Source organism: Psammomys obesus, unplaced genomic scaffold, assembly GCF_907164565.1.
Source record: "Psammomys obesus unplaced genomic scaffold, mPsaObe1.curated_primary_1811, whole genome shotgun sequence".
Taxonomy (NCBI): Eukaryota; Metazoa; Chordata; class Mammalia; order Rodentia; family Muridae; genus Psammomys; species Psammomys obesus.
This window is the reverse complement of record NW_026585689.1, coordinates 2,531,572-2,546,116: the sequence shown is the minus strand read 5'-3', so window position 1 is coordinate 2,546,116 and position 14,545 is coordinate 2,531,572. Positions and strand designations below refer to the sequence as shown.

Genomic DNA, 14,545 nt, shown 5'->3' with positions numbered 1-14,545 from the left:
TATTTTGAAAATGCTTTCCCACCCCGCACCAAAAAAAAACTATGAAAAAAGTATACCAATACCAAAACCAACTTGTTAAAACAAAATCATTTCCTAGATAGCTAAGCATTTAACAATTTAACAATTCTAACACAAAGCCACCAGGAGATGCCAAAGACATTGGGATTCAGCAGGGTGTTATTAGATGGATGCTGATTTAGATACAGATTCTCTACTGTACTGGTAGAGACAGGAGCAGGAACTTCTGAAGACTCATGTCCAGTATTTTTAGTCATTATAGGGAACACAAGAATGTTTCTCTTTGCTTCTTCCATTCCCTTCAGATCAGAATAAATCCTTGATATTGTCTAAGGCGCCATATTTAGGGGCAGTGTATTGCAGTTCTTTGTTCGGATTTTCTTTCTTCTAAAGTTTCTCAAGATCTTCTTATTGCTGTAAGACAAATGTTAAAAAGAATTGTAAAAAAGTTGCTTGGGAGTTAAATCCAGAGTTTTCCCTTAATAGAGTTCTAAAGTCTAATGCAGGGCTGGCAGATGTTTTGACAGGTAAGGGTACTGCCAGAAAACATGAGGACCTGATTTTTTGTTTTGATTACTTGTACCATGGCATTTGTGCTGTGGCATGCCTGTGCCCTCACCTCAACCATAATCAGTGACATTAGCCAACAAAATAAATAAATGTAACTAAAATCAAAAGCAGTATTTATAAGGCTATGTATACTTTCCTTGGGGCTTTGTCTCACATTGCCTAGGCTGGCCTCTATGTTCCTATCTCTGGTTCTATATGGTGCTGGGGATCAAACCCCAGGGCCTTATTCAAGCCAGGCAAGCACTGTATCCACTGAGCTATGTTCCCAGCCCCTAATAATCATTTAGTTTTGAACTAAGTTCCTAAACACTTGTCAGGCATGTTGTTGAGACTTAAAAGAATGAGCCATACTAGCGAGGTGCTATTTTCTATTTTCATCTGATTATATGGCAAATTAAGAAAATAGGGTGTTTGCTCTCCGGTTTCTGTTAAGCTATTCAGAAATTCATCTAGACATCTTGTTTGTTTGTTTGTTTGTTTGTTTCCCATAACTAGAGAGATACTAAGGTGTTACCTTTGAACACATTCAGGGCAGAGCATATTATCGTCCACTCCTGGATCTGGGAAGACACAGGCTGGTAACAGGAAGAGAGAAATCATCTTTTGGGGAATTTCTGGAACCCAGGTCTGACCAGCGTGAAGTTGCAGGCGAACCCAGCCTTTCTTGTTTGCAGGGCGGTATCCACCGTGGACAATACACCATCTACATCCTAGGGAGAAGAAACAAGCAAACAGAAACTGCAAGATCAAGACAACTCTGCACCACCTCTCAGTAAGCTACTCTTGAATTTGCTGTCTTGTATGTTGCTAAAAATTAAGTGCATTTTCTGATAGTTTACAAACTGTCAAAGCTCTTATGTAATGTGTACTGAAAAATTATAAGTATTGAAAAAATAAATTGAGTGAAATGCATGAAAAACTGGTCAGATTACAGTTTTTAACCACAGGAATCTTAGCCACTTTGCAGAATGCTTGCTTTGTGCTTAAGATTTTGCTGAATGGTTCACATAATTTAATACACTTATTATGCATACTAGGCAAGACTTCTACCTCTGAGCCAACCCCCTTAAGCCTGTGCTTTTCCTATAATAGGAGAGGTAGCCAGTATTTGTATTAAATACCATTTTCTCCAATGAACTGACACCAATATTCTGACTCACAGCTCACTGTGAGTATACTACTTCATACTCATCTGCTTTAAAGAATCATAACTGATAAATCAGGAGGAAGTTTTTTATACACAGTCACCTCAATGCATACGTACATACTTTAGAATAAGTAAGTCAGAAGTGGTGCACACCTGTAATCCCAGCACTTGGGGAGGCAGAGGCAGAGGCAGGTGGATCTGTCAGTTCAAGACCCAGCCTGGTCTACAAAGTGATTCCAGGACAGCCAAAGCTACACGGAGAAACCCTGTCTTGAAAAACCAAAACTGAGCGAAACTGAAGATCCTAAAAGATGTGACATCCACCATGGTCTTAGATCAGAGAATCAATATTGCAAAAATGGCTCTCTTCTCAAAAGCAAACTGAAGGTTCAATGCACTTCTGAAACTTTCGAAAACCAAAAATCACACGAGAGCACAGAGAATCTGGAGAGCCAATGCAATCTTGAACAAAAAGAACAATAGTGGGAACATCTGATTTCAAGATTTGCAGAGCCATATTAACTAAGGTGGTGTGGCCCTAGCTTATAGATTGATGTACTAGACCCTGATATAATGAATCCATGCAGCTCCGGTCACCCAATTTTTGTTTGTTCTTGTTTTTCTTGTTTGTTTTTTGAGATAGGGTTTTTCTGAGCCCTGGCTGTTCTGGAACAACCCTGGCTGGCCTTGAATTCATTGGAAAAAGGGGCCTCTTCAATGAATGATTCCTGAACAATCAGATAGCCATATGTAAGATCGGATAAACACATGGAGAGGATCTGCCTTACTCTGTACAAAAATCAATTCCAAGTGGATCAAAGACCTTAACCTAAGACCTGAGACTATTAGAGGAATATGAAAAAGACTTTAAGGCAGACATAGGCAAGAACTTCCTAAGTAAAATTCTAGAAACTCGTGGGTTCCATTGTGATAGGAAAAGGGACTATCTCTGACATGAACTGATTGGCCTGTTCTTTAATTACCTCCCCCTGAGGAAGAAGCAGCATTACCAGGCTACAGAAGAGGACAAGGCAACCACTCCTGATGAGACCTAATTGACTAGAATCAGAAGGAAGGAAAAGAAGTCCTCCCCTATCAGTGGACTTGGGGAGGGGCATGCATGCAGAGGGTGGAGGAAGGGAAGGAACCACGGGAGGGATACAAAGTGAGTAAAGTGTAATTACTAAAGAAAAAAAAAACCTCTAGAAACTCTGAAGTTAATACCAATGACTGACAAATAAAATCCCATGAGTTTATATTTTTATACAACAAGGGAAACAACTGGGTGAAAAGACAGCTCATAAAATGGGAGAAAAATCTTTGCTAGTATACATACATGCATGCATTTATAACAGGATTAACTTTAGAATATATTATATTCCCCCCCCCCCTTTTTTTCTGAGACAGGGTTTCTTGATGCAATAGCCCTGGCTGTCCTGGACTTGCTTTGTAGACCAGGCCGGACTTGGGAACTCACACTGTGCCTCCCTCTGCCCTCGGATACTGGGATTAAACGTGTGCGCCACAACAACTGTCTCACTCCCTTGTTTTCTTTTTCTTCTCTTCAAGATTTGTTTATTTATTATATACACAGTGATCTGCCTGCAAACAAGAGGGAACCAGATCTCATTACAGATTGCTGGGAGCCACCATGTGGTTGCTGGGAATTGAACTCTCAGGACTCTGGAAGAATAGACAGTGCTCTTAACCTCCGAGCCATCTGCCTAGCTCCAATTCCCCTTCCTTGTAAACACAGTCTTGCTTGTAGCAGTCATTGGCCTGGAACTCACTAGAAACTGGCCTGAAAATCACATAGGTCAGCCTGCCTCTGCCTCCCATGTGCTAGCATTACAGGTGCACACCTCAGAGGCAAGTTTTATGTGATGGTAGAAATGTTAACTCAGGGCTTCATACACTCCACTGACTGAGCTACATTCCCAACCCCTATCAATGCTTTCAGTGGAAAAGAAAAGTATACTTTTTTCAGCTGAAGCGAATTACATTATTAGACTATGTTTCCTTCTCAAGGTTGGAATCCTCACATTTTGCAATGAGACAGTGTCATTATTCCAAATAAGATTTTGCTGTTCCAGGATGGAGGTTCAGAGCACTGGCTGCTCTTCCAAAGGTCCTGAGTTCAATTCCCAGCAACCACATGGAGGCTCAAAGCCACCTATAATAACATCTGGTGTCCTCTTCTGGCATGCAGGCACACATGCAGGCAGAACACTGCATACATAATAAATAAATAAATCTTTAAGAAAAAGATTTTGCTGTTTATCTTAGGTGAGTCAAATTTATAATCTCCACCATCAGTGCCTCTCAAACTGTGGGTCTTGACCCCTTTGGCAAACCTCTATCTCCAAAAATATTTACGTTATGATTCAATAGTTGCAAAATTACAGTTATGAAACAGCAATGAAAATAACTTTACGGATGGGGTCATTCCAACACAAGGAACTGTTTTAAGTGGTCACAGCACTAGGTAGGTTGAGAAACAGTGTTCCAGTTTTGCTTCCTTTTGAGATGCAGTCTTTGATTACCCAGCTTGTCCTTGACCTTGAACTACTGACTCACCAACATCCACCTCACAGGTGCTGAGATGACACATCTCACACTCTACCTTTCACAGTCTTTCTGACTCAGACTGGTGGTGTTAACCATGCTTCTAAAGAGTAGTTAGTGATCGCACCTTCATGTGGGTCTTACCAACGTCTTCTGCAAGAAAGGCCCCTTTGGATGCAGGAGGAAGAGGACGGCAATTCACACTCTCTGGCTGAGCAGCTTTCATGGAAATTCTTCCCCAAGCTGCAAGCGTGGATCCCCGAGCCGACGTTAGAATTTCCACTACACCATTCTCCTTTTGCTTCTTACTCTTGCAGTTGTCTTGAGGCTGGGTTCCTCTGGCGTCTCTCTTGGGTTTCCTGGAAACCGGCTTCATTCTGGCCTCAAGGGATGTGCTAGGAATATGCTGCAAATGACATTCATCAATATCCAAAAGTGCTCAGGGTTGTTATGCCAATTTCACCCTCACTCCACACTGGCCTGAGTACGGCGATTCGGAAACACTCCTCTTGATAGTGTTCTCAACAGGGAGAAAATGTTGGCAGTTAAAAAGGACAGAGTGGCCTGGAGAGACAGCTCAGTGGTGAAGATCACTCAAGTTAGGATTCCAGCAACTACATGTAACAAGTTGGTGGTCCCCACAAATGGCTAGAACAAACCTCCTAGGGGGATGGAGACAGGATTGTTGCTACTATCTGGCTTTCAGAATAGCTGAGAAAACTCAGCGCCTTAAAGGAGTAGGCACACTAAATGCCTTCGGACATTAAATGCCTTCTTCTGGCCTCCATGTGCAAACTGCTACATGGATCTCTACACACTGACACAAAAAACGGGAGGTCTAGATAAAGCTCAAATGCAAGTTTAAGGCCAGGCTGGACTGCATAATGAGACAGGGGCCCAGCCACTCGTAGGGGGTTGTTTGGGGATTTTTGTTTTGTTTTGTTTTGTTTTTAATAAGATAGGGCTTCTCTGTGTAGCTTTGGCTGTTCTGGACTTGCTTTGTAGATCAGGCCGGCCTTGAATTCATGGCAATTAACCTGCCTCTACTTCCCTGAGTGCTGGGATTACAGGGCTGTGCCACCACACCTGGCTATTTTGGGGAATTTGTTGCAGGTAATTTAGTTTTTGTTGCTTTTGTGTCTATGGTTTTGCTTGTTTTTGTTTTTTTTTTTTTTTTTTTTTTTTTTTTTACAATCTTACTTCGTAGCTTAGGTTAACCTTGGACTTTTTGCCCAGCCTCCTGCCTCAGTCTTTCAAGTGCTAGGATTGCAGTACACCACTCACTTAGCTTGGCCCTGAGGTAACACCTCATCTTGGCCTAGAGTTTACTCTGGGCCTGAGAAAGACCTTGAACTGTAGATCTCCCACTCCAGCCTTCCCCGTTCTGGGATCCCAGGTGTGTGCTATGCTCAGCTGTAGTACCCTCGGTGAGATGGGAAGTTCTGCTGTCACTGAAGTTAGGATTCCAGCAACCATGTGTAACAAGTTGGTTGTCCCCACAAATGGCTAGAACGAACCTCCTAGGGGGATGGAGACAGGATTGTTGCTACTATCCTGTGGATGGGGGCTTTGGTGCTTCTAAATAATCTTGCAGGACCACATTCACACGAATATATCATGTGGGGCCTAGTGGTGCAGGCCTGTCATCCCAACTATTAGTAGTCGGGGGAGGATAAGAGGATAAGGAGGATCACATGGTAAAGGATTGCTTTAGCAACTTACTGCAAGGGACCATGGCTCATTCCTGTAACCCTGGCACTTGGGAGGTAGAAGGATTTATCATTCACATCTCCTCAGCTATACACAGAGTTGTTGGCCAGCCTAAGACACTTCTCTACTATGTGTGGTGGCGCATGTGTTCAATCGCAGCCCTCAGGAGGCAGAGACTGAGAGATACCTGAGTTCTAGACTGTCCAGGGTTACACAGTGAGACCTTGCCTCAAAACAAAGCAGAAACAAAAAGAAACCCCACACAATTAGATAAATGAAAAGAGTGGGGGTGGGGGGACATTCTGAGTTCAAAAACCAAACATTTGGTCCCCCAAATGTCAGAAACCCTGCCTTAGAGGGAGGTTACATATATACATTGTAGTGAGTAGGACAGCCCACAGGGAGCGCCCACCTCCACCCCATCATTCCCATCACTTACACATATTTGTTTAGAATACGAATGTCTCTGGAGTCTCAAGTAAACTTCCACTTTCTAAGGAAATTAAAAATAGTAAAGTTAAAACTTGACCAAAGGCTCCGTACATGGCGCATGCAGCACAGAATCCCCTCAGAGGGTACCAACCTTGCCATCCGTGCTCAAGTTATGATAGCGGCACCACTCTCGAAGAGTGTTCCGGGACACGTCCTTAATAGGAGGCAGGGTGACAGGCAGAGGGGTCTTTTGTGCATGTTTTCCCGGGAGTGCCTTTTGTTCAAAAGTTGGCAGAGGGGCAACTGAGAAAACAATAGGAACAAAGCAAAAACTATAACATCAGGTGATTGCTTTAAGAGTCTCCACACAGAGCAGCTTGCAGTCAAAGAGAGCTTCTTGTTTTCTTCCAGTTACAGATAGAAAAAACAGGGTGTACATACGTGTGTGTGTGTGTGTGTGTGTGTGTGTGTGTGTACATGAAATTCACTTGACCGAGATCACATGCCTCTTGAAATAGGAGACCCAGGACAGCAATCCACACTTGTTGGAATTAAAGGTATGAGCCACCATGTGTAGCTCTGGCTGTCCTGGAACTCTCTCTGTAGACCAGGCTTGCCTTGAATTACAAGAATAAAGGGGACAAATGTTTGCACCCCACATCAGCTAAATTTCATGTTCCATGTGAGAATTTTAACATGTTCATTTGTTGTATTGCCTCCACAGCTGTACGAACAGATACTTTTGGCTTATTCTGTGTCTGGATTAGGGGAGGGAGGACTAGGGATGTTACTCAGCTGATGGCATGCCTACTGCAAGAGAGGAGCTGGGTTTCAAACTCAGCACCACAGAGACTGTACCTATATGGCAGCACTTAGAACCTAGAAGCAAGAAGATCAGGAGTTCAAGGCCATTCTCTGCTACATAAAAAGTCTCAGACTAAGCCAGAGTTGGTGATGGTGCATGCCTTCCTTTAATACTAGCACTCAGGAGGATCTCTGTGAGTTCAAGGCCAGCCTGGCCTACAATGGGAGTCCAGGAGAGCCAAGGATACAGAGAGAAACCTTATCTCAGAAAAACAAAACAAACCAAAGAAGAAAAAAATAACAGGACAGCCAAGGTTACACAGAAAAACTGTCTCAAAAAGAAAAGAAAAAGAAACAAACAACCCCTGCTTGTTTGCAAAAGAACCATTGCTAAAATCTACTCCAACGAGGATTCTATAAGTCTCATTTTCTGTACATAGCACACCCCAGCCCCGTGTTGCTCTAAAGATACCATGTAATACCTTTCCTAGAAGCACTGAGAATTTTAGGAGCTACCTGGTAGCTCCGGGGCTTTTTGTTTGTTTGTTTATTTAGTACAGTCAGTATGTGCTAACCTTCCTTTTTAAGGTAGTGGTGGCAACCACTTATGCTTTCTGTATGATAAGTGAACATTCTGTCCCAGTCCCTAACTTCATTTTGGGAAGAGATCATACTAGTCTTTGAACTTCTGCCTAGCTGCCCTGTGACAGCATTCTGTGTGCCCTGCCTATTTCCTATCTTAAACATGGCAGTGAGTGAGGCTGCAGTTTGATCTCTTCTCACAGGTAATGACAGAGAGGTTAAAAGGTTTAAGGGATTATGTGGTTTATTTAGAAGCCTGCCTGGTGTGGTGGTACACACCTTTAATCCCAGCATTCAGGGAGCCTGAGGCAGGAGGATATGTATGAATTCAAGGCCAACCTGGTCTACAAAGGGTCAAGGACAGCCAAGGCTACAGAGAAACCTTGTCTCAAAAAACAAAACAAAACAAAAAAACCAAAGAGTCTACTTTTCAGAGGCTTATGAGAAATCCACCCCACACATACAGTTTTCCCCATGATTCTTGAGTTTGATGATACCTGGTGGTATGACGCCTATGTTTGCAGAAGCATTCAATTCTGTAACATATTCTGGGGCGTGCTCTTCTGGGTCGGGCTCCTCGGTGACCGGGACCAGGGTTAAAGTCACTTCTTCCTCATTGAATTCTTCCTCACCATAGTTCTACAAAGAGAGGCAGTGAGGGATTTTGTGTACTTTCAAGGCAAGCCTGATGACTGTGTGTTGAAATACATAAAAGATAACATCGGGAAAGCAGGATGCCTGGAACTACCAGGCCCTGGAGGAAGGACTCTCTCTAACACAGTAAGTGATCTCAGTTGTCCTGCTTTGCAAGTAACAAGCCAAGTCTAGGAAAAGCGTGAACAAGACTTCGGAGTGGAGTGATACCTCCCAGAGGAAGCTCCTGAAAACTTGGCCCCCTCTCTTCCCCTTCTCCGACTGAAAGCTCTTCACCCCCAGTACTTTCAAACCTGAATTACTGATTTTTTTTCTTTTAAAATTTGTATAGCACCTTTCCAAGGTACTCTAGACAGATTCAATTTTGATACCTAATAAAAACCGACATGCAGGGTGGTGAGGCTGAACGCCTCTAACCCCAGGAAGAGGCAAAGACCTAAGCCAGCCTGGTCCACAAAACCGGGACAGCTGGAGAAACTGTGTAAAACAAACAAACAAACAAACAAACAAAAAACAACAAACAAATAAAAAAGAAGACAAAAAACCCACACAACAACAAAAATAAAAAAACCAAAAACAAACCAAGCCAAACAGAAAGCAGGCGTGACTCGGCCTGGCCAGTTCTATCTTCTACTTGGTACAGTAGTCCCTATCTGGCCCAGAATCACTCCAGCCTAGACAGAAAACCTACCAGGCATTATCGATATTGGGAACTGGTTACTTCTCAAGAGGAAATTTTAAAAAAAAGGCAATTTTTTAAATGTATAAGTTACCAAAAAATTTCACTCAATTTTAGCTCACCTTTCCTGGAGAATTTTTTTTTTTTTTTTTTTTTTTTTTAAATTTTAGCTACAACACTCCTTGCCGGAGACAACCTACAGGTTGCTATTGCATCTTGGAAACAGATTCCTTTACACCCAGGAAATACAGTGTATGTAACAAGCAAAGAGTATTCCAAGATGGAGGATTTGAACCCCACCCCCACAGTTCCTCCCAAGCCGGAAACAGAAGTGAGACCTAGAAAGACAGTGAAAAACAACTCAAAGAGAAAATCAATTCTCTTAGAAAAAAAATAAAATTACCTTGTCATAAATGTCCTGGCTGGAGTGTGACATCTTCAGGCAGGCTTGGGAGAAGACAAAGGCAGCAAAGATGTGGATGCCTGTAGCTCACTGCTGTTAACCTTCCTCAATTTCCTGTTGCCTAAATGGGCTCTTTCCCCTCCTCCTCTCTCCACCCACTTCTCTTTTGTCAGTGATTTTATCAGTTCTATTGGTCTCTGTTGGTAGCCGAAAGTATATAGTTGAGTTATTAAGTATATCAAAAGCTCACTCTCCTCCCTTTGTAAAACTTTAGGCTTGAGCTAGCGCATGTCTGTAATCCCAGTGCTCCGGATGCAGAAATAGGAGCAGGAAGGTCATGACCTTAGGTCTGACTGGACTATAGAGTAAGACCCTCCCTCAGGGTGGTGCATGGTAGTAATCTCAGTGCTGCAAGGGCTGAGTCAGGAAAATGTTCAGTTCTATTCAGCCTGAGCCATAGAGAGAAAGCCTCTATCAGAAAGAAGAAAGAAAGAAGAAGGGAGGAAAAATGAAAGAGGACAGCCTCAAAAATTAATCTTTAATTTATTGAGGAGTTGTCTGGAAATCTAAATCAAGCTGAACCTATCTCCTGAATCTTCCCCTTGAGGGTGTGTCCCAGGAATCTGTATTTCCATGATCCCCTCAGGTGATTCCTCTACAGTCGGGTAACACTGACCAAATCCAAGGTTTGCCAGAACTGGCTTTGGGGATAGGCCGATAATGGCAGACAATCCTTGTTCCTCTCTTGGGATAGAAACTGAATAATGTCCAGAGAGTTAGGGACAGGCCAGGACTCCTCCTTTCCAGCAGTGGGTGTCATTCTGTTGCTTCGGGTGATTACGAAGGGTGACCTAGTGATCTGAGATTCATGGTTTTGAGACAAAGCCTCAGTGTCCCTCAGGTTGTCCTTGAACTTTTGGCCATCCTTTCGCCTCAGCCTCTCAAGTACAGGGGTCACTGTACAGAGCCACTGTGCCCTATTCACATGCTAGAGATTTTTTTGTTTCTCTCCCCACCCTTTTATATTTTCTTCATTTCTTTTATTAAGAATTAAGCCATGCTAAAAATAAATAAATGAGATTAATTTAGAAAAAAAATAATAATTAGGTCATGCTTAGTGGACTGACCATGTAGCTCAGTGATCTCCCAGAGGATTCAGAGTCAGGGCCCAGGATCCCCACAGGAGCTCCCAACTGTCTGTAGCTCCAGTTTCAAGGGCTCTGAGACCTTCCGGTCTCTGAGGGAACTTGGTGGCACCATTGCACACAGGAAAAACATCCATACATAAAATAAAGTGTAAATTAGAATTTGAAAGACAAATTAGCTTTTCACTAAAGCTGGGCGTGGAAGCACACACACCTTTAAACTCTGCTCTGGAAGCAGAGACAGCCTGATCTACAAAGAGAGTTCAGCCGAGGATACACAGTGAGACCCTGTCTCAAACAAACAAAACACATAATTTAGCCAGGTTTATCACATTAAAGCTACTCTTCTAGGGCAGTACCTCAGGCAGTACACAGGACAGGACAGAAAACCAGCCATGAATGTGGGGGGAGGGGGAATATGCCTGTTTTAATGTGACTAGGCAGTGAATGAAAACAAACACCTAAAAATCCTTTGTCTTCTCATTTAAAATAAATAAATGGCACACATCCTTAGTGATGGCATCCAGGAGGCAGAGGCCGATAGATCTCCGAGTTTGATACTTGTCTGTGCTATACCAGCAAGTTCTGGGCCAGTCAGAGATACCCTGATGGCTGTGCCTAAGACCTTTGCCTGAGACAAAGCAACACTAACAAAAAAGAGAAAAAAGAGATGGCTCAGTGGTTAAGAGCACTGTCTGTTCTTCTAGAGGTCCTGAGTTTAATTCCCAGCAACTGCATGGTAGCTCACAACCATCTATACTGGGCCTTATGCTCCCTTCTTCCAGGCATGTATACATTTATTCAATTTTTATAGTCATTTTTGGTTCATTTCCCGGTTTTTTGTTGTTGTTGTTTGTTTTGGTTTTTTAAGATAAGCCTCATGTAACTCAGGCTGCTCAGGTAGCCTGAATCAGGTAGCCTGATTCAACATGACTGCCTTTCCTCCACTTGCTAAGCCTTCTTATTAGAAGCACATACCATAGAGCCTGGCTGAGGGGCTGCAGACGTGACTCACAGGTTAAGAGCACTCATCTGAAGGACTGTGATTCAACTGTCAGCGTTCATGCAATTGCTCACTATGGCCTTCTCAGCACCAGGCAAACACATGCAGACAGAATACCAATACACATATGGTAAATAAAATTTTGTTTGTTTGTTTCTTTGTGTAGCCTTGGCTGCCTAGACTCACTTTGTAAGATCAGGCTGACCTCAGACTCACAGAAATCCACCCAACTCTGCCCCCGAGAGTGCTGGAATTACAGATGTACTCCACCACCGCCCAGCCTATTTCTTTTTCTTGTAGTAAATAAATTTTAAAAATCTGTTTACATCGGAATCCAAATAAGGTCTATGTATTGTGATTTTCCAACACATATCTTCTATCTTTCATTAATCTCTACATTTATCTTTTACTTTCCTTTACAGTTTATTGTTGTGGGTTTATTTTAAAATCCTAAACAAAGCTGGGCATGGTTTTGCATGTCTTTAATCCAAACACTCAGGAGGAAGAGGCAGGTGGATTTCTGTATGAGGCCAGCTTGGTCTACAGATCCAGTTCCAGGACAGTCAGGGCTACACAAACAAACCCTGTCTCAAAACAAAAACAAAAACAAACAAACAAACAAACAAACAAAAAAACAAAACCAACCAACCAACCAACCAACCAACCAACCAACCAACCAACCAACCAACCAAATATTTTAGGAGGCCAGGTGTGGTGGTGTACACCTTTAATCCCAGCATTTAGGAGGCAGAAGCAGGCTGCGTAGTTGAGGCTGCTTGGTACTTTACGCCCTCCCCAAGTCCCCAAAATTGTACAAGAGTTGGAAAGGGCTTACAGCTCAGTGAGAAAATGCTGTGTAACCCGTGAAGACCCGGGTTGGACTACCTGGATTACCAAAAAACAAAACAAAACAAAAAACAGCGAGGCATGGCAGTACATGCCTTTGATCCCAGTACTCAAATGAGCAGAGGCAGGCAGATCTCTGTGCGTTACAGACCAGCCTGGTCTACAAAGCGAGTCCGGGATAACCAAAGCTACAGAGAAATCCGTCTCGAAAAACCTAAAAATAAATAAAATAAAAAAGGCCAAGCAATGGTGGCGCATACCTTTAAAGCCCCGCACTCAAAAGGCGGAAGCAAAAGGATCTCTGAGTTTAAAGTCAACACAGAGTGAGTTCCGGGACAATCAGGGTTACACAGCTCCGTCCTAAAAAACCAAAACCCAAACGAACACAAACAGAATTGTGTGATTTTTTTTTTTCCTTTACCTGGGTTTTGCAAATTTTACCTGACCTTCATTTAGCCTGTCCTTCTCCCTCTTGCGTTTATTTTGGTTTCATCAGCTTCATGATTAATTTTTTTTTTTTTAAAGCTACTTTTTTCCCTTTTGTGGGCATCATTGGATTGGCAGCTGCCAAAATGAAGTTCAGTCCCCTTATGACTTCTGAGCGAATGGAGAACTCCAAGCAACATTTTTTTTTCTAGTTCTATTTTTTTATTTTTACATTTTTTTTCCACAATTTTTTTCATTATATATCCCGATTAAAGCCCCCTCCCTCAATTCTTCCCAGTGCCATCCTCCCTCCTTCTCCCTCCTTTTCCCTTCCCCTATTCCACTGAAAGGGGGCTTCTCCACCAATGTCATCTGCCCACAGTTTATCAAGTCTCATCAGAATTGCCTGGATCCTCTTCCTCTGCCAAGGCCTCATTGCCAGGGGCAAATGATCCAAGAACAGGCCTCGAGTTCATGACAGAGGTTGTCCCTGCTCCCATCCTCGAATCTGGTGGGAAGGCCACGTCTTCCTCTCTTTCCTAAGGGCTGAGGCAGAAGGATGATGTTCAGTCTATGCCCATTTGAAAGGATGATGAAGTTCAGGTTGTCCAAGGGTACTACAAAGGGCAGCTGATTGGCAAGGCGCTCCAGGTGTACAGGGAAAAAAATAACTGTCTTCTACACTGAAGTATAGAAAAACAAAAGGCTAGTGACACAGCTGTCCTTATGAGCATACACCCCAGCAAAGTGGATATCACCAGGCTAAAACTGACAATGTCGGAAAATCCCGGAAAGGAAGAAGGAAGGCCATCAGAGTCTCAACAAAGGACAGGGGAAAAAAAATGGAAAGAAATGATTGAGAAGATGTGTAACTAGAGGACTCTCATGCACAATGTTTGTTCAAGACTGCTTAAGCAAAACTAAAAATAAATAAAAGAAGCCTCTTGGTTGTTGGGGGGGGTACAGTTCTCAGTGTGTATCACTGACTGGACTGGCACTTCATATGTAGACCAGTCTGGCCTAAAACTCAAATAGTTCTATAGTTCTATCTGCCCCTTTCTCTGGACTGTGGGGATTAAAGGCAAGAACGAAGCCCAGGTAACACAAACCCTCTTAAACTAGGTAGGGTATCTGAGGCCTTTAATTCCAGCACTTAGAAGGCAGAGGTTAAAGAAGCAGCAAATTCAAAGACAATGGTCTGTATAGTTGCAAGCGGACACGGCGACAAGAGAATCTCTCTCAAATACCTCTTCATAGCCTTTCCCATTCCCCCGAAAGGGTAAGATTCAGGGCTGGGAATGTAGGGCTGGTAGAATGTTTGCCTAGTGTACATGAGGTCTTGAGTTTGGTTCCCAGTATCACAAAATGATAACAGCAACAATAATATAATAAAAGGGGCCGTGGTGTTGTACACCTATAATCCCAGCACTTGGGAGGCAGAGGCAGGTGGATCTCTGTGATTTCGAACTGCAGCCCACTTTGAACAGGGAGTTCTAGGCCAGCCAGAACTACATACATACCTGTCTCAAAAAACAAAAACAAAAAACAAACAAAACCAACT

At 42.9% G+C, this 14,545-nt stretch overlaps 1 protein-coding gene across 1 annotated transcript; it reads right to left on the bottom strand.

Moving 5' to 3' along the window:
• Nucleotides 1–347: 347 nt before the first annotated feature.
• Dppa2 (developmental pluripotency associated 2) lies at nt 348–14,251 on the bottom strand. Its single transcript, XM_055593126.1, has 8 exons — nt 14,232–14,251; nt 12,819–12,918; nt 8,293–8,467; nt 6,594–6,745; nt 6,450–6,503; nt 4,445–4,706; nt 1,103–1,298; nt 348–432 (listed from the first exon to the last, which is right to left on the bottom strand). Exons 1-8 carry the CDS (start codon nt 14,249–14,251, stop codon nt 348–350), a joined length of 1,044 nt encoding a protein of 347 aa, XP_055449101.1.
• Nucleotides 14,252–14,545: the final 294 nt, after the last annotated feature.

Coding starts and splice junctions, on each gene's coding strand:
- Dppa2 (XM_055593126.1), bottom strand. CDS start 14,251: ATGGGAAAGGCTATGAAGAG. Junction 6,746..8,292: donor CAAGAATCATGGGGAAAACT/GTATGTGTGGGG, acceptor TTGTTTTCTCAG/TTGCCCCTCTGCCAACTTTT. Junction 4,707..6,449: donor CGTATTCTAAACAAATATGT/GTAAGTGATGGG, acceptor TGTCATTTGCAG/CATATTCCTAGCACATCCCT.